General features: G+C 37.0%; 1 protein-coding gene and 1 pseudogene across 3 annotated transcripts; both read left to right on the top strand.

Annotated features, from left to right (window-relative positions):
• Positions 1-771: 771 nt before the first annotated feature.
• LOC127440421 (cytoplasmic 60S subunit biogenesis factor ZNF622-like) lies at positions 772-11,550 on the top strand. Of its 3 annotated transcripts, XM_051696969.1 has the most exons (7): positions 784-874; positions 4,729-5,274; positions 5,616-5,861; positions 6,591-6,753; positions 7,756-7,871; positions 8,150-8,293; positions 11,048-11,550. In XM_051696969.1, the coding sequence occupies exons 2-7, from the start codon at positions 4,731-4,733 to the stop codon at positions 11,179-11,181; spliced, it is 1,347 nt and encodes a 448-aa protein (XP_051552929.1). In that variant the 5' UTR covers positions 784-874; positions 4,729-4,730; the 3' UTR covers positions 11,182-11,550. The 3 variants fall into 3 exon arrangements, with proteins under 3 accessions (XP_051552927.1, XP_051552929.1, XP_051552928.1); XM_051696967.1 differs by lacking the exons at positions 4,729-5,274; positions 5,616-5,861; positions 6,591-6,753; ... (1 more) ...; positions 8,150-8,293; positions 11,048-11,550 and adding an exon at positions 1,973-4,716 and having other exon boundaries at positions 772-874; XM_051696968.1 differs by lacking the exons at positions 4,729-5,274; positions 5,616-5,861; positions 6,591-6,753; ... (1 more) ...; positions 8,150-8,293; positions 11,048-11,550 and adding an exon at positions 1,978-4,716 and having other exon boundaries at positions 786-874.
• On the top strand, positions 11,547-20,038 carry LOC127441207 (D-2-hydroxyglutarate dehydrogenase, mitochondrial-like; annotated as a pseudogene).
• Positions 20,039-23,003: the final 2,965 nt, after the last annotated feature.

The raw sequence follows: 23,003 nt of genomic DNA, 5'->3' as shown, positions 1-23,003 counted from the left end.
TGGGGTATGGAATGTAGATTGACGTGAAAAAAATAAACACAAATAATGTAAAGCATTTTAGCATAAGGCTGCAGTTTAAAAAATTGTAAAAAAATGAAGGGGTCTGATTACTTTCTGAATGCACTGGGTGTGTGTGTGTGTGTGTGTGTGTGTAAATGGATTTTATTAAAAATTCATGACATTTCTCTTTGAATAAAAATTGCATAATCTTTTGAAAAAATACATGGGCAATCACTGCATTGTGTTTTAATGGCAAAAAACAAAAACAAACATTTAAGTAGAATTAGATGTTTTTAATTCTATATTATATGCTTTTAATTCTATACAACCCATTAAAATGTAATGGGACATGCAAATTGACATATTGATGAAAAACATTGAAAATAAACGCTTAAAAGTAAAATCACCATTTTCTAAGAAAGAGTTAATTGCAGTACCATTGCTTGCTGCACATTTACCTTAACCACGGTTCACCATTCTGTAAAGTTCAGATCTATGTATAACACATTACTAGGCACATTTTCAATGCTGTTTAGATTTTTTTTTATTATTTATTTATTTATTTATTTATTTATTTAGGGAGAAACATAATTCGATTACATCTCAACCTCCCCAACACCACCTTAAAGTCACAAGTTTTTCCAATCAAAGAACTCAACTCGTTAGTTATCAGAACTGGCTGTAACCTGGAGAATGATATGTAGCATCTACTGTAAATATCGTCGCTGGTCCTCCAGACCACAGGAGGACGCTGTGTGTGTCTGTGTGATCGCTTGTGTTGAGGTTCAAAGGTTAGTTATTTACCGTCCTCGTGTTGTCGGTGGAGGAGAGTACGCACACTGTCAAGTTTTACAAACACGAATCGTTAAAACAGGTTAGTTCACGCTGCCACATATATAGAACAATTAATAATGGTGAATCACATAGTGTGTATCTTATTGAATAACATTACTGATCTGTAATATAGAAATCATATCAGCGGGTTATATATTTAAAGCTTACATTTTATGGTTAGATAACACTGTTACGATACTGAAAGTTAACGTATCAGATGATCAGATCTGTGATTAAATTTGTGATTTTATTATTAATTTACCTCAAAATGTCACGTATTAGCTCTCGTGTCACACACCATTGTTTCATTTATCTAAATTGACCTGACCCATTTAATGTGTATGATTCATACCCTTTAAACATGTACCATGATAATGATCGACTGTTTCTGCCAAATTACCATAATTACTACATTCATTGTTACTACGATAAAGCCTTTCAGACAGCGCTGTAGTGGTGACTAAAGAGGCATATTGTGAATTTAGCTCCTTAAAGGTGCTATATGTAATATTTTTACAGTACAAAATCATAAAATGACCATTATATGTCATTAGAGAATTAGGAAACATACTAAGTTGAAATACTGGCTTCTTCGATAACAATGCTACAGCCAGTATAAACTACTTTGAAGTTTCCATTCCGGGCCGGAATTTCCGCGGGGTTGCGAAATTTGAACAAGTTTGCAGGCAAACAACGCTGTGTGCTGCAGCTATGGAAACTAGCAAACGAACTGGATCAGAGATAACAGATTCCACCCGACCTAAAAAGCCTTGCCATCCATCTAAAAACCACCATGACCAGACTTGGTTGCTCAGTTGAGTAGGACTGTCTATTAAGCAAAAATGCTTGAATGATTCAAGTGCAGGGGCTTATGGGTATTCCTCACAACCTCAGCTTTGTACTTGAACGTTTGAGTTAGTAGTACTTCAGATCTTAATTGAATGGATTTGTAAGCCAGGAATTTACTTGACGTATATTAATATATCAAGTACACTAAGTTCACCATATAATTGTTATTGTGTTGTACACATTAATACAAATTAATTAAAGCTTAACATTTTATATGTTAGTTTATGAAGAAAAGCTTTTTACTTTCATACGCTATGGTTGTTGAGCCAACAAATCATTTTTTTTTCAGTGTAGTGGGAAGAACCGTGTTCACGAAAGGTGATCCAACTGTCTCGACATGGCTCTGGATTTCAAACCTGGAGATCTGATCTTTGCTAAGATGAAGGGTTATCCCCACTGGCCTGCAAGGATTGATGAGATTCCAGATGGAGCTGTCAAGCCGTCAAATATGAAGTTTCCCATCTTCTTCTTTGGCACTCATGAAACAGCATTCTTGGGTCCAAAAGACATCTTCCCCTACTTGCCTAACAAAGACAAGTATGGCAAACCTAATAAAAGGAAAGGCTTCAATGAAGGCTTGTGGGAGATTGAGAATAACCCTAAAGTGGAGCTTAACGGACATAAGGTAATGGATGTTGAAGCAGTTTCAGATAAGGACTCAAGCAGCAGTAAAAAAGGGGATGATGAGAACACCAAGGAGAAGAGGAGAAAGTCAGCTGAAGTGGCTGGCATTGACGAGGAGGAGGATGGTAGTGGTGACATGGAGGTTTCTGATCAGGTTCATCTGACATCGGAACGTGTTGTTCCTGGTCCCCAGGACCCATTACAGAAAGACAGCACAGACGTCTCTGCCAAAGTTAAAAGAGGAAGGAAGAAGAAGGATGAAGCTGAGCAGGATTCGAATACTGAAAACACCACTTTGGACCATCCAGGTGGACCTCCATCACTAAAGCGCAGAGGAAGGAAACCTAAAATTGAGAAACTGCTACTGCTGCAGCAACAGGCTTCAAAGGAGCCACTGGGGGGCATAGCTGATATTGAGGACAAAACCAAAGCATCAGAGGAGGAAGAGAGCAAGAAGACAGACAGGAAAAAAAGGAAGAATGAGAGCAAAGATGGAAAACAGGAATTGGAAGGGAAGAGAAAGTGGCAAAGCAGAGGGGAGAGCTCTTCAGACACAGAAGATGAAAGGAAACAGAGTGGATTTGGGATGAAGCAGATCCCACTGGAGCACTCTGTAGATGCAGACCAAGAGGAGCATGCTGGCAAACCAGACCAACAGAAAGAAATAGGAAAAGGTGAAAAGAGAGATAACAGGAAAGGTGACAAGAGGAAGGAAGTTTCAACAGAATCCAGACTCCTGAAGTTACATGTGGACATTAAGACATCGTTGAAGATTGATAACCCTGATGTGAAAAAGTGTCTAGGTGCACTAGATGAGCTGAGCTCATTGCAGGTCACGACTCAACACCTTCAGAGGCACTGTGAACTCATAGCCACGCTTAAAAAGATCCGCAAGTTCAAGGCCAGCCAGGATGTAATGGACAAAGCCTCAATGCTATATAATAAGTTCAAGAGCATGTTTTTGATGGGAGAGGGGGAGTCAGTGCTCAGTCAAGTGTTAAATAAAAGTCTGGCTGAACAGAGACAGTTTGAAGACGCCAAGAAAGGAGTTCTGAAAAAAACAGAACAAACCAAAGAACATAGTGATAACAAGGTTTTGAATGGAGACTCCAACCCTGAGGAGAAGGACATTGAGATGGAGAAGGAGAAATCAAGAGAGGATACCTCATCTCTGGAGAATAACATTGTGACTAATCCTGTGAAGGAGTCTGTCTGAAGTTTGATGACTTTATTTGTTTACTGAAGAGCCACTGGTCTCAGCTCATTCATGTGCTCCTTTAAATATTCGTACAGCCATGTTTTTCTTTTTTTTTTTTTTTTTTTTTTTTTTTAGACAAACAGTGGATTCCCATGTTAAAGTTGTTTTTAAAAAGCAGTTTTCAGCTGAAGTATTTTTAGTCCAGAAAACTCTTTTGAAACCACTGTTTCATGAGCACGTTTTTGTGCATTTACCAATACAACAACGATTAGCCGTTTATTAGAGGAATGTAGAGATTACCAGACTTTGACAGACATTGAAACCACAATTTTAGAACTTGTTAGTCTGACTAAATAATTGCAGTCTCATATAGTAAGAGCATTTATCATAGTTGCTTGACAGAAGCATGTATATAGAGCATCTGCTGCTCAAAACTTGTGTAGCAATGTTATTCTGTATTGTCCCTGTCAGATAAACATATATATATTATGCAATCATTTAATGTCATAAATAATTAGGCATTCTTTCAATTAAAATATTAGATTGCCAAAAATGGTTTGACATTTTGTCATTTCATTATGTTTTTATTCATAAATGTGCTTTTTTAAATTTGCTGATTTGTGTTGAGTAGCTTAACATGAGAAATTCACTGGAGTAAAAAGTGTGACAACTAGCTTTGGTGTCCCCTATAAAATAAATAAAAAAAGATTTGCCCCACCCCTGGGCCCCTGCTGAAAAACTAAGGGTCACTTATTTTGGGCTTGTTTTTTCAGCCTAAATTGCTGGTTTCTCATGAAAAACCTGGCAACACTGCTGTCTATCTGACCTGTGCTTTCATCTCAGCACTCCTGCTGTGCGTGCACATTTAGAGTGAAGTTTTGTACACTTAAAAAAAAAAAAAAATGTTTCACAATGTTGTACAAGCCCACCATTGAAGAAGGTTTAAATGGAAATAAACTGTAAAAGAATAGTTATAAATAAGCAAAAAGGAGCAATGGTATTAAGAGTGTAAGACCGTATATTTGCAGATGATTTGTAACAATAATTGTAGTATTTATAGTATTTTCATTTAAAAAATGTCGTTACCATGGTAAATTTTGGAATTTTGATAAAGTTTAGGTATTTTTTTACCTAAACACAAATAGGGGTAAAATGTATAAAGCACAAATTGAATGATAAAGGATGTTTGTTTGTTTGTTTGTTTGTTTGTTTGTTTTTTGCAGTCATGTCGTACACCTGCATCAGCTGCCGTGTGCAGTTCTCTGATGGGGATGTTCAGCGGGCTCATTATAAAGCAGACTGGCATCGCTACAATCTGAAAAGGAAGGTGGCAGACATGCCTCCAGTCACTATGGAAAACTTCCAGGAACGAGTACTGCTACAGCGGGCAGCAGCAGAACAGGGCAGCGGGCATGGCTCTGTGTACTGTACCACCTGCAACAAAAATTTCTCCAGTGATAATGCCTACACAAATCACATCCAGTCCAATAAACACCAGCAGGCAGAGAGGAAAGCCCTGGCTGCTGCCCAGAAGACTGTCCAGCAAATGAATGAGAAGAATCTGGAGAAAGGGGCGCAGCTTGACAAGGACGCAGAGAATGAAGCTCTTCAGAAGGCACTCAAAGAGCAGCAGAGACACACCCCCTCTGAAGATACACCTACAGAGAGGCAGGTCCGACAGTGGCCGGACAAACCGCCTCGGCTGCAGTGGTTCGAGCAGCAGGCCAAGAAGCTTGCAGCAGAAGAGGGCGAGGAAGTGGAGGAGGAGGGTAAGAATTCAGGGTAGTGATGGTTTTGAGTGGATCTGATAATAAAAACCTATATTTGGAGTCATCAGCTGTAGCACACTCTGGGCATTCGTATCAAACTTCAAGAGGTGCCACCTTGGATGCTTTGTAAACAGTATTGAATGAGTTCCCATGTATGCTGGGCACTTGTTGGTTGCTTTTCCTTCACTATCCAGTCCAACTCATCCATTAAAAAAAATATCATTACAAATTTTTGTACAAAACTAATTTAAAGCATAAGCTTTTAGAGCAAAATATAAATTCAGTGTGTCAAAACTTTTGATTTGGAGTTTTCTATTAAGAGACTGTGTCTCTGTTTACAGAATGGGAGGATGTTGATGATGATGAGGATATGGACGGTGATGAAGATGACGAAGAGGAGATGGAGGAGGACTCTGCGTCCGGAGCAGCTCAGGCCCCTGGTTCAATCCCAGTTACAGACTGCCTGTTCTGTGGGCATCACTCGCGCTCACTGACCCGAAATGTAGCACACATGACCAAAACACACAGCTTCTTCCTCCCAGATATTGAATATCTGGTTGACCTCAGAGGACTTATTTCATATCTGGGTAAGCCAGAGCTTTTGGGTTTAACGTGTAGATCCCATGTTTGTGTGTTCAAATCAATTGAATTGTGTGTAGTAGATTAAAACTGAGGGAATTGTGTGTCTGTTTTTTTTTTTAATTTTAGAACTTGATCCTTTAATATGTCATTAAAGAAGTACTTTACCAAAAAAAGAAAATTCTCTCATCATTTATTCACCCTCATGCCATCCCAGATGTGTATGACTTTCTTTCATCTACTGATCACAAATGAAGATTTTAAGAAGTATTTCTCACCTCTTTTGGTCCATACAATGCAAGTGAATGGGTACCAACATTTTGAAGCTCCAAAAATCACATAAATCAGCATAAAAGTATTCCATAAGACTCCAGTGGTTAAATCAATGTCTTCTGAAGCGATATGATGGGTGTGTGGGTGAGAAACAGATCACTTTCACATTCTTCTTCTTGTGTTTTTGGTGATTCACATTCTTCATGGGAGAAGAATTTCAAGCAAAAAAAAAAAAGTACTTGTATATTGATCTGTTTCTCACCCACACCTATCATTTTGGCATCCATTCGCTTGCTGGACCTACTGAGCTGAAATGTTCTTCTAAAAGTCATAATTTGTATTCTGCAGAAGAAAAAAAGTCACACATCTGGAATGGCATGCGTGTGAGAAAATTATGAGAGAATTTTTATTTTTGGGTTAACAATCCCTTTACCTTGTGTGTTTCTCTCTTTATTTCTCTGTAGGAGAGAAGGTCGGTGTTGGCAAAGTGTGCTTATGGTGTAATGAGAAAGGCAAATCATTCTACTCTACGGAAGCAGTTCAGGCACACATGACCGACAAGAGTCACTGTAAGCTCTTCACAGATGGAGATGCTGCACTTGAGTTTGCAGACTTCTTCGACTTCAGGTGTGGAGACATTTCTGTGTGAAGATAATTTATGAATAACTTCCAGATGCTGGTGGTTGTCCCCTTGAGCAATGTATAATTGCTGTTAAAGACATGCAGCCGGTTGCAAGAAGCCCCTTAAAGGCATAGTTCACCCAAAATGAAAATTCTCATAATTTACTCACCCTCATGCCATCCCAGAAGTGTATGACTTTCTTTCATCTGCTGAACAGAAATATTTTTAGAAGAATATTTCAGCTCTGTAGGTCCGTACAATGCAAGTGAATGGTGAGCAAAACTTTGAAGCTCCAAAAAGCACATAAAGGGAGCATAAAAGTAATCCATAAAACTATAGTGGTTTAATCCATGTCTTCTGAAACGATCCAGTCTGTTTTGGGTGAGAATAGTCCAAAATATAACTCCTTTTTCACTAAGTTTTGACATCAGCAGTCTCCTTGGTGATCATGATTTCAAGCTGGATTACAGTTCCTAGTGTCATCTAGTGCTCTGTGCATGCGCCAAGCCCTAGGAAGTGTAATCAAGCTTGAAATCATGATCGTGCCTTGAGATTGCAATGGCAATACATTTTGGTCTGCTCTTACCCAAAACCGATTGGATCGCTTCAGAAGACATGGATTAAAGCACTGGAGTCATATGGATTACTTTTATGCCGCCTTTATGTGTTTTTTTTTTTTTTAAGGGCATAAGGGTGAGTAAATGATGAGAGAATTTTAATTTTTGGGTGAAGTGAAAATAGCCTTACAATTATAGCTAAGGGGTTTCTCAATTTACGGGGTTTATTGAAACTACCCTGGTTTTTATACATAATTTAGATCTGTTTTTTTTTTTTCTAATATGATTTTTGAGGGGTTTTAGTTGTAAATTCTAGGTAGAAATACTGTTTACCATCACTTAGGTTCTAGGTTTCAGTCTTGACCTCACAGGCCCAGTAGGAATAATAAAAAACAATGTATATAATTGATATGAATGTGAGCAATAATCTTTGTCTCTAAAAATGTTCAGGAGTAGTTATCCTGATGCTAAAGATGGAGATGATATGGAGATGAGGGATGGCGATCTACCTGATGAAAAGACAGTAGAGGTTGATGACGAGACGCTGGAGCTCACTTTACCCTCAGGTACCTATCAGCAGCATTTATTAAATGTTTCTGCAGAAGAGTTATGATGTCAAATTATGACATTTGCTGTTCAGATGAAAAGTGCTTATCTTGGATTAGTTTTAACTCCAGTGTGTTGCTCATCTATTGAGAATGCTAAGAAATCTCTCAATCTCAGAATCACTCCGTCTAAGTGATTTGACCTTCTGAAAATGTAATTCCTATCCACTTGAGAGTGTTTATTTCACACTCAAGACACATGTCGACTAAAGTGCAATTCAAAAACTGCTGTTTTATAGGTGCTAAGATTGGCCATCGCTCTCTGATGAGGTACTATAAGCAGAGGTTTGGTGTTCAGAGGGCACTGGTTCCAGCTCATAACCAAAAGGCTGTGGGTCGAGTCCTTAAACAGTACAGAGCTCTTGGCTGGGGAGGAGACTTTGGTAAGTTTGCTCGTCATTGAGGATGGTGTGCAGAAATTAAAGTAATAGTTCAATAATGAAAATTCCATCATCATTCCAAACACATATTACTGTCTTATGCCAAAGACAAAAGGAGATGTTAGCGCTAAAAATAACGTAAGTTCTCGCTTGAACATGCTTGCCACTTTGAAAGAGCTTCTTTCATGCACTTGTGAATAGGGGTGTAATGATCCATCGATCTGGATCGAAGCATCAATCAAATCTCCAACAATGCAATATCATCGATTCAACATGTAAACATAAATGATTTTTTTTAAGAGGCACCTTTATTTTGACGTTCTCATGCCAGCCACATCCATACGCATTTCTGTCAACCTTTTTTATTTTTTTATTTTCTCCCTTTTCTCCCCAATTTGGAATGCCCAGTTCCCAATGCACTCTTAAGTCCTCGTGGTGGCGTAGTGACTCGTCTCAATCCGGGTGGCGGAGGATGAATCTCAGTTGCCTCCGTGTCTGAGACCGTCAATCTGCGCATCTTATCACGTGGCTTGTTGAGCGCGTTACCACGGAGACGTAGCGCGTGTGGAGGCCCATTCTATTCTCCGCGGCATCCACGCACAAGTCACCATGTGCCCCTCTGAGAGCGAGAACCACACATTATAGTGACCACGAGAAGATTACCCCAGGTGACTCTACCATCCCTAGCAACCGGGCCAGTTTGGTTGCTTAGGAGACCTGGCTGGAGTCACTCAGCATGCCCTGGATTCCAACTTGCGACTCCAGGGGTGGTAGTCAGCGTCAATACTTGCTGAGCTACACAGGCCCTGCGATGCAGCAACCTTATGATATTCATCTCGTTTTATTAGTGCTAAATATGCTTCTCATGTGAGACACGGATGTGCACGAAGTGATTGAAGCCTGCTCTATCCGTTTTAGAGCGCTATGGAGCAATTTAACCATGTCAAACGGCTAAACAGCCCCGAAACTCTGAACAGCGCTGATGAGGGAAAGAGAAAACACCTGCCCTGCACCAAAATCAATTACAAGACTTTTCACATCAGCACAATTACTAATATTTATAACAGTTAACTCTAATCAAATTTTTCAATACGACTGTGGAAGTTGTAGGCAAGAAAAACACGGACAGCACATACTCTCCTGTTGTGGGTATTTTGCATTGAAAGGCTTGCTTGACTGTTGTAGAGATGACATCATCACTGTAGTGTTTCCCTCATTCCACAAGGCAATGAGATGTCATTAAATGATTGATGATCCCATGTATGATATTTTTTATATAATTCTTTTCAACAACTGAAGTACATTATTTTGTTGTGGATCTCCCAATGTGTATACAAATAATATTTTGGTTGCTTTTGTGAGATAATAAATGTTCCTGATTGTGTAAAATAGGCACATAATATCGATCGCAGGCCCCTGAATCGAATCCAAATCACATTGCGGCAGAATTTGTGGTATTGGCAAACAATGGATCACTGGCTAAGAGATTCGATACAGGATCGTATCATGATGACAAATTGGAAAAAATACGGCCATCCCATTTCTGTTTATTTTGCACTGTAACGCGATAGACTATGCATAATAATGTAACGTAATAATGTCACAAAATAAACGGTAAATGTTTGTTCTGTATTGGCTAGCTGGTTTTCTATTCAAAAAGAAAAGAAAAAACAGTCGTCATGGTATTGGCATCTAATTAAAAAATAACATTCAACAGGGAGCAAAAGTGGACAAAGCAAAAAAGCGAAACTAAATTTGCCACATATCTTTTAGTTTACAAAAAAATATTAAAATTACAAAAATAATTAGGTTATATCTAGGGCTGGGCGATATGAATAATTCTCATCCGTCAGTCCAGCAGGCCTCCCGTTATTTACAGGAGAGCACAGAGCGGGATAACTCGCGCTACTGAATCATTTTTGACCCAGGGAAAACCCTGAAGAGAAAAAACTTCTCCACAGAATGGGACGACTCCCAAACATGTCAAGAAAATGAAGAGGAGCTTGTTATTAAAACAGGTGCGACATCTGGTTTGGGATTAACCTGTTTTATCTCCTCAAAATGATGCACACAAAAGAATATTATGAAAGCCAATAGATGCGCACCACATCCATTCGGTCGTATGTTTTTGCAAGAAGGGTTTGTAATTATTTGAAATGTATTTTCTGCAGCAAGTGTTGACATAATTTCGGATATTTTCTCCAAAACGTGTTTATTTTTGTTGTTTTGTTTTTTTTCCTTATGTAGCCTATTATTTTCTTTATTGTATTACTTTGGGAAGATCTTTAAATTCTTGAGGAAGGTTAATAGTAATAATAATAATAATAATGGTCAACAACATATCAAGACTGAAATGTGTTATAATGTGAAATTTTGCATTATGGTAATGATTTAAAACCAAGATGTGTTTTTTCTTTTTCTTTTTCTTTTTCTTTTTTCTTTTTTTTACTTTGTATATAATTGTCTCTTTATTTAGAATGTGACAATAGTCTTGTGAATTGGAATCGAATCAGAAAATCTGTATCAATACCCAGCCCTACATATGGATCTGGAACAGGTTTCTTGAGTAAATTATGACACAGTTTTCATTTTTTTTTTACAACTTAATCACATTTTTTTGTTCTGTTGATATGCCGGATCTTATTTCTCTTAAAACAACATCACACTGTTTTCAGTCCTTGTCTCGTGGTTTAGCTTAATTTCTGCACAAGTAACTTGAATTTGGTTTTGTAAGTAAACTTGTATTCTGTCTCTCAGGTAAGGGCTTTGTGAGCCAGCAGCAGAAGGACATGCAGTATGTGCGGAGGACGAAGTCCAAGTGGATGCTGAAGATGGGCATGAACAACAACGCCACCAAACAGACCCATTTCAGAGCACAAGTCATGTTCTAAAAAGATATGAACTCTTAAGAGTTAAGAAAAATACTAGAGTCTGAAATGAGAATCACCAACGTTTTTGCTCATTCAAATAAAATGTGTTGTGCTGCTGATGATGTTTGGGAGTGGAAATAAAAATGTACTATGCAAATAAAGGTGGAATATGATACTTTAAAAAATTAGTGTATGAGTAAAAAATATTTCTCTAGATATCTGGAGATACAATAATGTGCTAACCCAGAATAAACATCATAAGACTATTTTGGGTTTTGAAAACTTCATAGTGACATTACTACCATTTGTAAGCTTATTACTGCTTGTAAGGAAACATAGATTGTATAGAACAACTTATGGATTATTAATAAAATAAAATGAGCAAAATGAGATTTGATGTTTGATATTATTTCCAGAAAATAGAATTTGTTAGAGCTTGTATGAAATAATAGCATAATAGAATAGTTCACCCAAAAATGAAAATTCTCAAATCATTTACGTGCCCTCACATTTCTAACACTAACTCTTCCTAGAGCTTTCACGCTACATCTACCAAACTCGGCACAGACCTTCAGACTGTTCTGAAAATGTGTGCTATGTCTTTTCTAACTGATCAGACTTAAAGTTTTCGCAAAGGGAACAAACAAAAGTCCGAAAAATTCCATAGACTTACATTAACAATGTTCAAACGGGCCAACGGAATTCACATTAATTCAAACACCAACCGTCAACAATTCAAATGTAAACAAACCTACAAAAGGCCTTTGATTAGCTTTAAGTTTCTCTGTCTTTCTCTATATGTAACTAACTAACGGTTTAGCTGAACAGTCTGTCTAACTATTTAGCTAGTTGACTGTTTGTAGTGTCTGTATAACCATCAAACAACTTTTAAAACTAGTTAAAACTTGCAGACAAAGCTTTGCAGCATCAACGTTTGTCTGACAAACTACCTATCTAGTTGTTTATGTATACTCTTGTTTTCCATACATGTACACTAGAGATATTGAAAATTTGGGGAGAATACATTCATGCTTTTCTGGTAGATTTGGCCTCTAGTTAGCAACAAGTGAGCCTCTGTTGATAGAATGAAAGGGAACAGAAATTACAATCTTCAGTTTTAATGTCTTTAAGTTGTATCGTTGCACATCTTGCATGTGTAGGTTGTGGCAGATGGGCGGGTTTTAAACTGTCTGGCCACACTTCGCAAGGATAACACCGGCTATGACCTCATGCAGCTTTTCATCGGCTCAGAGGGTACATTAGGAGTCATTACTGTCATTTTCATCCTGTGTCCACGCAAACCCATAGCTGTCAATGTAGCATTTTCAGGTAAAGTGGCACATTAGAGGTATTACATTTTGAAATGTCAAACAAATTTTGAAAGATGATGGTGCAACTTTCATGTAAAATGAATTGTAGTACCTCATGTGTCCTGCAGGGTGCTCCAGCTTCCAGCACCTGCTAGAAACATTTCAGTGTTGCAGAGAGATGCTGGGGGAGAACCTGTCTGCTTTTGAGTTTTTAGACGCATGTATTAAACTTCTGGAAACCCACCTGAAACTCACCAACCCAATCAGAGATACGAACATAATTAAGAGTCATTATTGCTACATAGAGCAGTGGTTCACAACCTTTTTTCCAGGTGTCCCATATTTTACCTTTTTAAAATCCAGAACGCTTTGTGTGACGGATCGCGGCAGCCGCACATTCAAACGGAGGGGCACAATGCTCTCTCTACAACGTAGCATAAAAAAACGTGAGTGAATATCAGAGGTTACAGTTGAAGTCAGATGTTTACATACACCTTAGCCAATTTAATCATAGAAAACATTCCTTGTCTTAGTTCAGTTGGGATCACTACTTTATTTTATATTCTTGAGATGTTGCTTCAATATATCCACATAATTTTCCTTCCACATGATGCCATATATTTTGTGAAGTGCACCAGTCCCTCCTGCAGCAAAGCACCCCCACAACATGGCCCCATGCTTCACGTTTGGGATGGTGTTCTTTGGCTTGCAATCCTCACCCTTTTTCCTCCAGACATAACAATGGTCATTATGGCCAAACAGTTCAATTTTTGTTTCATCAGACCAGAGGACATTTCTCCAAAAAGTAAGATCTTTGTCCCCATGTGCACTTGCAAACTGTAGTCTGGCTTTTTTATGGCGGAATTGGAGCAGTGGCTTCTTCCTTGCTGAGCAGCCTTTCAGGTTATGTCGATATATAGGACATGTTTTTACTGTGGATATAGATACTTGTCAACCTGTTTCCTCCAGCATCTTCACAAGGTCCTTTGCTGTTGTTCTGGGATTGATTTTCACTTTTCGCACCAAACTACGTTCATCTCTAGGAGACAGAATGCATCTCCTTCCCGAGTGGTATGATGGCTGCGTGGTCCCATGTTGTTTATACTTGAATACTATTGTTTATACAGATGAACGTGGTACCTTCAGGCATTTAGAAATTAATGAACCAGACTTGTAGAGTTCTACAATTTTTTTCTGAGGTCTAGGCTGATTTCTTTTGATTTCCCATGATGTCAAGCAAAGAGGCTCTGAGTTTGAAGACTGGCCTTAAAATACATCCACAGGTACACCTCCAATTGACTCCAATTAGCCAATCAGAATCTAATTGGCTAATTGCCTAAAGGCTTGACATCATTTTCTGGAATTTTCTAAGCTGCTTAAAGCCACAGTTAACTTAGTGTATGTAAACTTCTGGGGTGTATTCCAGAAAGCAGGTTAAGTGACTTACCCGAGGTTAGTTTACTCAGAATAAGCAGATAACCTCAGCTTTCTGTTCCAAAAACTGAGGGAACTTTCAGGGTATGTTAGTAGCCATAGCAACTTACTCTCTTAATATAACCTGCTCCAGAGTAGGTTATGTTCCAGAGTTAGTTTATTTCAGGTAGATGTTAGTATGTTTCAGAGCTGTCAGCGCATGCGTGCCCTTTTAATAGCGGCACAATGGGCGAGAAAGTTCAGATTAAGCACAATATTATACTTTTAAAGCAATATTATGGTAAACTGCAATCTTTACCTCACAAATCTTCTTTACTCTGGCATTTCCAGTCTCACACTGCAGATTTGCATTCAAAAGTGAATAAACTGTGTACATTGTGCTTTAACTTTTAATGGGAATGTTTTAATACTGTAATATTTTTAACGCAGAACACATTGGAAATTCCCCCACACTCTTCACTGTGAAGACAGGACTTTATATATTTATATTTAGCCCTTCTAATGAATCATTTTTATTCTATAAATTTCATAGAATAAAATTATTATAGCACCCACATTTTATTTACAGTTCCTTTAGTCAATTAATATAATGTTATTTATAAAATGACATTCCATAGTATCAATATGTAAGTGATGTCTGCCAATTAAAAGCTTACACAATTAATCACTCGTTATTCTTCTTCTAGATAATATGTGATAATTTCACAGACCACAGATTAGAGATTTTATTTCTTATCACTCTAATTCATGTAGGCTACGGTACATATAAATGCACACATTTCCAGACTTGTACATTATTATCTGAAAATATAAATGAGACATGCTGTCATTTAGAGTCACCCACAGTGCCCTCATTTAGCTGGTGGTCAGGTGATTCAATGAAAAGATGTATCTTTCTGACGCTTAGCCTCGTCTTCTCCATCAGAAACTGTACATGGTCCATCTCTAAATTAAATTTTTGTTCTGCATTCAATAGGGACCTTTTACAGTTTCCTATTAACAAGGAAGAGATAGTTACTTTTCCCTAATGCTGAGATCATGAACATCTATAATGTATAGTCAGACACATGATCTTCATTTAAAACAACATCATTTCATTCCATACCAAGTTGGTGGAGGCAGATGGACACTACTGTACATGACAACACAACATGACAAGTTTTAATGCCACATCAAATGAGAAAAGAACACAATGGACATGTAACTCCTATCACTGTCCACCTCTGTTACAGCAGATCTTCATCTTATAATGCACATGAATAATCATGTGTGGCCTACTAAAAAACATTACATTAAATCAATGGAAAATGAAGACAACTGTGGGAGATCTTACAATTGAAAGAGGGTGTATTACAATGAGACCATCAGCAACTGTGGGAAATTAAAGGAGATATGATTACATGACAGTAAAATAAAATTAGCATGCACAGACCTATCACAGATTATATATATATATATATATATATATATATATATATATATATATATATATATATATATATATATATATATATATATATAAACCTAAAGCCTATTATCATAATATTAATAGAATATAAATAGTACTTATAACGAAGTTCAGTGCAAACAAATAACGTAACGGTCGTTAAAACTATTAAACATTAATGTAGGTGAGAGAGGTCTAATATTAATGCTGAATTAAGCTTTTATATGTACGGTAGAACTTTATAGTTTTATTAATTTAAAAATTCACGCAATGATTCAGTATAATTTCTGTCAAGCAAACTCTCAGTCCTAAACCAATGTAGCTCCTATCGCTATTACGAGTGAAGATGAAGTAATGCTCGTTTGCAGTCATTAAAACTTAATGTTCTGCTTCACTGAAATATGGCGCGCATTTCTTCTTGCGTCTGTTTCCATTGTGACTCGTGGATTCGGCGATCTGCTGAGAATGCCTTTCTGAGTTCACCGAGAACGCGCACAAACTGAGTTTCAAACTCATGGTTGAGCGAACTAACCCCGCGCAGGTGTTCTAGAACCTACGGAAGCCCTGAACCGCAAGGTGGGGGAAAAAAAAAATTAGTGTCTCAGTTCCTTCTTGAGCCTAAGTCTTAAATTTTTTTCTCTCTTCCTAAAATGTATTTTTTTCTCTTCAAAAAAGTATTTTTTCTCTCTGCAAATTTTTTTTTGTTTGTTTTTCTCTTAAAAAAAAAAAAAAAAAAAAAAAATGTTTTTTCTCTCTTAAAATTTTTTTTTCTCTCTCTTCAAATAGATTGTTTTTTCTCACTTCAAATTTTTTTTTCTCTCTTCAAAATAATGCATGCGGTACCAACCTTGGCCACCAGGTGCCACTATCAGTAAACATGTAATCTTTTACTTTTAATGCTTTCTCTGTTGCTCAGTGTTACATGGTGGAAGCGAAGGAATGTATTGAGGAAAACGGGAAACATGGGGAAATTATTATTATGTCTGTCCTTTTGAAGTGTTAGGGGTACATCTGGTAATGTTAAGGCCACGGGTGTCTTAACCATTTATATGTCTATGGTCGTGAAGTGTACAAAAGAAGTCCGATTTCATTGGCTAGGCACCAACCTATAAAACGACTCCTTTGCGCCCTCCCCCTGCCCCGCCTTTCTCACTTTCCAACACTGAGTTTGCAGGTTGATCCCATTAATACAATACAATACAATTATCCTGGCAAACATTTGATATTGCTAACAATCCACAGTAGACTTTGGGACATTTACAGCATCAATAAACGAGTCTATATATTCATTAGGGGAATTTAAAAATTATTGTACAATACACCAAATTAATTCATATGACCACCCTCTATACACAAACTCCTTACACAGCAAATCTCTAAAACACATAAATATCCACAGAATACATAATTGAATACCACACATCATAAATACACACCATCAATGATTAGGTGGCCAAGGTTGGTACCGCATGCATTTTTTTGAAAAAAAAAAAAAAAAGAAAATGTAATTTTGAAGAGAAATTTTTTTTATTTTTTTTTTGAAGAGAGAAAAAAAAAATGTTTGAAGAGAGAAAAAAATTTTGGAAGAGAGAAAAAAATTTTTGGAAGAGAGAAAAAAACAATTTGAAGAGAGAGAAAAAAATATTTTGATCAGAGAAAAAAAAAATTTTTTTTTTGAAGAGAGAAAAAAAATATTTGGAAGAGAGAAAAAAAAAATTGAAGAGAGGAAAAAAAATTATGTGGCTCAGGAAGGAACTGAGACACTAGTATTTATTTTTTTTTACCTTGCGGTTCAGGGCTTCCGTAGGAACCAACATACTCAAGGTAAGCAAGTTTTGGGTTAATCAAAGGAGAGTTCAGGGTTTATGTGATGGTAAGTTAACCTTACTTTCTGGAATACTCCCCCTGACCCACTGGAACTGTGATATAGTCAATTAAAAGTGAAACAATCTGTCTGTAAATAATTGTTGGAAAAATTATTCGTGTCATGCACAAAGTAGATGTCCTAAACGACTTGCCAAAACTATAGTTTGCTAATATTAAATCTGAGTGGTTAAAAAATTAGTTTTAATGACTTCAACCTAGGTGTATGTAAACTTCTGACTTCAACTGTATATTGAAAGAGTACAGTACAACTTACTGAAATGTGTCATATCTCTTGTAATCGGCCAGTCTGTTAATATTGAAAAGAAATGGAGAATACACAGTATGCTGCTATGTCTCACTCAGTCACGTGTCCGGTCATTTCATTCATGTTTCATTTGCTAGTCTTTCACCACAAATCACAGGCTCAATTTGCACTTTGTCCATTGCCTCAATTAAACCAAATTCAATACAAATAAATCCAAATAAAATAATAAATAAATAAATAAAACCAAATAAACCCTTGTTTTCTTTTTACCACTTATGTTTTTCTCTTCTCCCTGATGCTTTGCCATAGTCGTTGCTTTCGTTTGGCTAGCTAGCCTGTTGTTTTGATCATTGCTCAGTACTGTACATAGAGCAAGCAATTTTGCCGCATCTTTAAAAAGCCCTGCATCCTTACCTACTCCCGCGAGATGCGCGCCTTAAAAACAGCCTATGTTAGACATACAGTATATCTTGTCTTTTCATATATCTCATAAACAATTAAATATTATTAAAATACTCAAAATGGCCCTATTTGATTGTGCTTTATTACAAAAATAATTGTAACTTTTTCACACATTCACTTATTTTCTTCTTGTAACCCTCAAAATAAAGAGAGCTTAGCGACCACCCGTGAAGCTCTGGTGACCCCCACGTTGGGAAGCACTGACATAGAGGACAATATAAGGCTTTGGGTACATTCGTCTATGTCCTGGATCACGATTGTGATTGGCGACAAGGTTAGAAATATTTAAAAAGACATTAGATAATCTTCAGTACTGTTTTATTAAACTCCCAAACTATTGTCTGAAGATTGGTGTCACCCAAAATTTTAGCCAAAAATGAAAATTCTCTCATCATTTTCCCTCATGCCATCCCAGATTTGGTTGACGTTCTTTCTTCTGATGAACACAAAGATTTTTAAATGAATATCTCAGCTCTGTTGGTCCTCATGGTGCAAGTAATTAGGTACCAATACTTGAAGCTCCAAAAGCACATTAATGCAGCATAAAAGTAATCCATAATACTCCAGTGGTTAAATATGTCTTCATAAGCGACATGATAAGTGTGGGTGAGAAACAGATCAATATTTAAGCTTTTTTTACTATCAATCTCCACTTTCACTTTCGTCTTTTGGTGCTCTGAAGCATTCTTCGTGCATATCGCCATCTACTGGACAGAATTTATAGTGAAAAAGGACTTAAATATTGATCTGTTTCTCATCCACACCTTTCATATAACTTCTGAAGACATGGATTTAACTATTGGAGTCATTTGGATTACTTTTATGCTGAAGTTATGTGCATTTTGGTGCTTCAACATTTTGGTACCAATTCAATTGCATTGTGAGGACATACAGAACTGAGATATTCTTCTAAAAATCTTTGTTTTTGTTCTGTAGAAGAAAGTCAGACACATCTGGGATGGCATGAGGGTGAGTAAATGATGAGAGAATCATTTTTGATTGAACTATTCCTTTAAGTCAGTTGTAAATCAGTGACAGTGTAATGATAGGTTTTGCAGAATGTCGCTTCTGCATTGTTATTGAAACTGCTGGATCCAGTGCAACCCATGATGAAGAAAAACTGCACAACTTCCTTGAGGAGGTCATGACATCATCACTGGTGACTGATGGGACAGTTGCAACAGAGGAGTCAAAATCAAGGCACTCTGTTCACTTCATTCCTTTCATATCCATCTGTATGATGAATCTTTGCTGGGATGTTTGGATAGTTTAACACTGGTCTATGTCACACACAGACATTGTGGTCTTTGTTGGTGTAACCTTCATGTGTCAGAGCCTCTCCCTCAAATATGAAATCTCTCTCCCAGTGGAGAAGATCTACGATTTAGTTCAAGACATGTTGGGGCACCTTGGAGGCATGGCCAAGAATGTTGTAGGCTATGGACATGTTGGTATGGCTTTTCTCCTCTTTCACTTAATGCTTGACTAATCTAAAGTCTGTGTTGATCCTAAAGCCATTTTATGATCCTAATGCTATAGCTAGATGTGGCAGTGTCCTAAAGGGATAGGTTACCCATAAATGAAAATTCTGTCATAATTTACTCCCTCTCATGCTGTTCCAAACACCTTTCTTTCAGCACAAAAGCTGAATGTTAGGAACTGAAAGCCTCAGTCACCATTCACTTTCTTTGCAACTTTTTCTCTTCATACAATGAAAGTGAATGGTGACTGAAGCAGAAACATTTTGATTTAAGTATTTCTGCTTGTTTGTTTCTAGTTAATGGAAATCTTCATCTGAACATCACGTCCCCTTCTAAAGACCCTGATCTACTGGCTGCCATTTTGCCTTGTGTATGAGTGGACATCAGAATGGAAAGGCAGCATCAGTGCAGAACATGGACTGGGTTTCAAGAAGAGAAACTATATTTACTACAGTAAACCCTCAGAAGCAGTTGCCCTGATGGAAACATTCTAGACCCTAAAGGAATTCTCAACCCTTACGAGACTACCTACACTAATAGCCTCAGTCCAACCTGGTTTTGTGTGGATGTAAGTTCTTTGAAAAATCAGGGTGTTTTCATTTTACCTCAGTAAAATAATTTTTCAAAGGATCAGTGTCTGACTTGTTTTTTTAGTATATTATTGTATCCATACCATATGAACAGACTGAATGGAAAGTAATGGATCAAAGCTCAATATCTCATTTAACCCTCTGTTTCTGTTCGGGCTTTTTTTTTTTTTTAGGCATTTTAAAATTTAAAATGGTTTCCTTCATCAGAGCTGTACAAGGTTGGTGACTTTTCCTCCACTTGCCATCTGAACACACACACACACAAAAAGGGAATTGATTTGATGAGTCTAAATGGTTGCAAAAAAAATAAATAAAATGTGACATGTATTGTTCCAGGTCAGATTTGACCCGCCATAGGAAATGAATGGCTGAGACTATAACACATAGTTTTTAATTTATAAAATCAAATCAATCGGCCACAATGCAGAACACACCCACACAGAAATGATTGTGCGAGACACTAGCACATCCACATAAAGAAAATAATTTGTGACACTATAATGCAGAGCATTTTTATTTTTATTCTTGATTAATAAAAATCAATCAGCCACAATGCAGCACACACACACACACACACACACACAGATCAAAAGATCAAAGTCTGACCCTACATTATTGCTGTTCACATCACTGATTTGAATTTTGATGTTTGCAAAAAAATGGCAAGTTTCCCACTGCAAAGTCTTCTGTTTGTACACAAATTCATTGCTGTTCATACCTGTTTGTTTTATTGACATTTTTATTAATTTACTCTGAGCTATTAAATTTTGATATGACTAAATAATTAAAAAAAAAATTATAGTAAGTATAATGTAGCATTATTGCAAAAACTTACACTTCAAAACAAGTGGTTTAAAAAAAAAAAAAAGCTAAACTTTGACAAATAATAGTCCTTGATGGTGTCTTAATATATATCCAAATTCATAACTTGTGAAATACATCTAGAAACTAAGTTTGTTTCAACTGATTACAGAGACTATGCCCATCCAAATCAATGGAACACTATAGCCCCCCTTGCTGGCTTTTAAGTGTTATTTTGTGTCATGTATTTTTAATTTTATTTTTATACCAGATGGCAGAAAATGCTCCAAAAGCTTCACACAATCTCATATTTTCTTAATTTGTCAGGATTAATGAAGTTTGTTTTTACAGAAATGAAATTTATATAAAATACAAATTATGTTTTATATATATATATATATATATATATATATATATATTACACACAAATTGTCTAAATATGATCAAATTCAAGATGAAATGCAACAGTTTAATATAATGAAATTCCCTAGAAGATTACCCTAGAACAGTAAAGGTGTTGGCCTGTAATGAACAGTAACCAAGTGTTAAGATTTTTGTAGAATCTGATAGCGTTGTTAATGATTGAGCACTAAATGAGAAAATAGACAAAAGAAAAATAGATGGAGACAAGAAAGCACTGAATTGTTCCAATAAAAGCCCAGCATGAGATTTAATTAAGACATCAGATTTTGTCCAATAAAGATGATTGTGGTTAACTGTATGGCTGATGCCTCTTTACTAGAATAAAAATCAGAGCATAACAAATGTTTTTTGTATACCTCCTTTACAAATAAATTCATAAAAGACTGCTAAATGTAAAATGTCAAATTCCTTTTGGGATCCTTTCCAGTTCAAGAGGAAAATTGTGTATCTTGAAAGTTATGGAACTTCAGTCATGGAACTTCTTCATTTATTTCAGCGCCTGTATTTTTTCTTTTATGTAAGACAGCTACTAAAAAGGTACAAAATGGATTACGTGTCTGTCGCCTATGTGGCATTTACACTAATTTGTCAGTAGCAGGTCCCGCTATAAAGCACTGGTTTATCTAGAGGCTGGAGATCTCCTGTAAACATCACTACAGATAAGGAGGTAATTTCCCAGCAGATTCAGACCATGGGAAACCATTCATAAAGCCTCATTTAGCTCATTTCTCTATACAAAAAAACTCTAGATGCATGACATACCCCAATATGGTTCTTTCTGTTTAAAAAGAAAGCATTCTTTCAGCATCGATAACCTTTTGTACAGCAAAAGGACTTCAGTAGTTAGGACATGATGAAGAATGTGATAAAATTATATAGGTGCCCTAACACTCCAAAAGCAAAGATATATATCTTATAGCTATATATAGCTGAAATAAAACATTTATGACTGCGTCTTATGTTCCTATTATGTCATACATATGGGTTCTTCATTATAGCATACACCGATCAGCCACAACATTAAAGCCACCTGCCTAATATTGTGTAGGTGCCGCCAAAACAGTGCCAACCCGCATTTCAGAATAGCATTCTGAGATGATATTCTTCTCACCACAATTGTACAGAGCAGTTATCTGAGTTACCGTAGACTTTGTCAGTTTGAACCAGTCTGGCCATTCTCTGTTGACCTCTCTCATCAACAAGGCATTTCTGTCCACAGAACTGCCGCTTACTGGAAGTTTTTTTATTTTTGGCACCATTCTGAGTAAATTCTAGAGACTGTTGTGTGTGAAAATCCCAGGAGATCAGCAGTTACAGAAATACTCAAACCAGCCCATCTGGCACCAACAATCATGCCATGGTCCAAATCACTGAGATCAAATTTTTTCCCTATTCTGATGGTTGATGTGAACATTAACTGAAGCTTCTGACCCGTATCTGCATGATTTTATGCACTGCACTGCTGCCACATGATTGGCTGATTAGATAATCGCATGGATGATTGTTGGTGCCAGACAGGCTGGTTTGAGTATTTCTGTAACTGCTGATCTCCTGGGATTTTACTCAGAATGGTGCCAAAAACAAAAAACATCCAGTGAGCAGCAGTTCTTTAGACGAGAATGCCTTGTTGATGAGAGAGGTCAACAGAGAATGGCCAGACTGGTTCGAACTGATAAAGTCTACGGTAACTCAGATAACTGCTCTGTACAATTGTGATGAGAGGAATATCATCTCTGAATGCTATTCTGAGATGTGGGTTGGCAC

Source organism: Myxocyprinus asiaticus, chromosome 5 (genome assembly GCF_019703515.2).
Source record: "Myxocyprinus asiaticus isolate MX2 ecotype Aquarium Trade chromosome 5, UBuf_Myxa_2, whole genome shotgun sequence".
In the NCBI taxonomy this organism is placed as follows: domain Eukaryota; kingdom Metazoa; phylum Chordata; class Actinopteri; order Cypriniformes; family Catostomidae; genus Myxocyprinus; species Myxocyprinus asiaticus.
Note: the sequence above shows the minus strand (reverse complement) of the source record. Positions and strands in the feature narration are given on the sequence as shown.

Coding starts and splice junctions, on each gene's coding strand:
- LOC127440421 (XM_051696967.1), top strand. CDS start 2,021: ATGGCTCTGGATTTCAAACCTGGAGATCTGATCTTTGCTAAGATGAAG.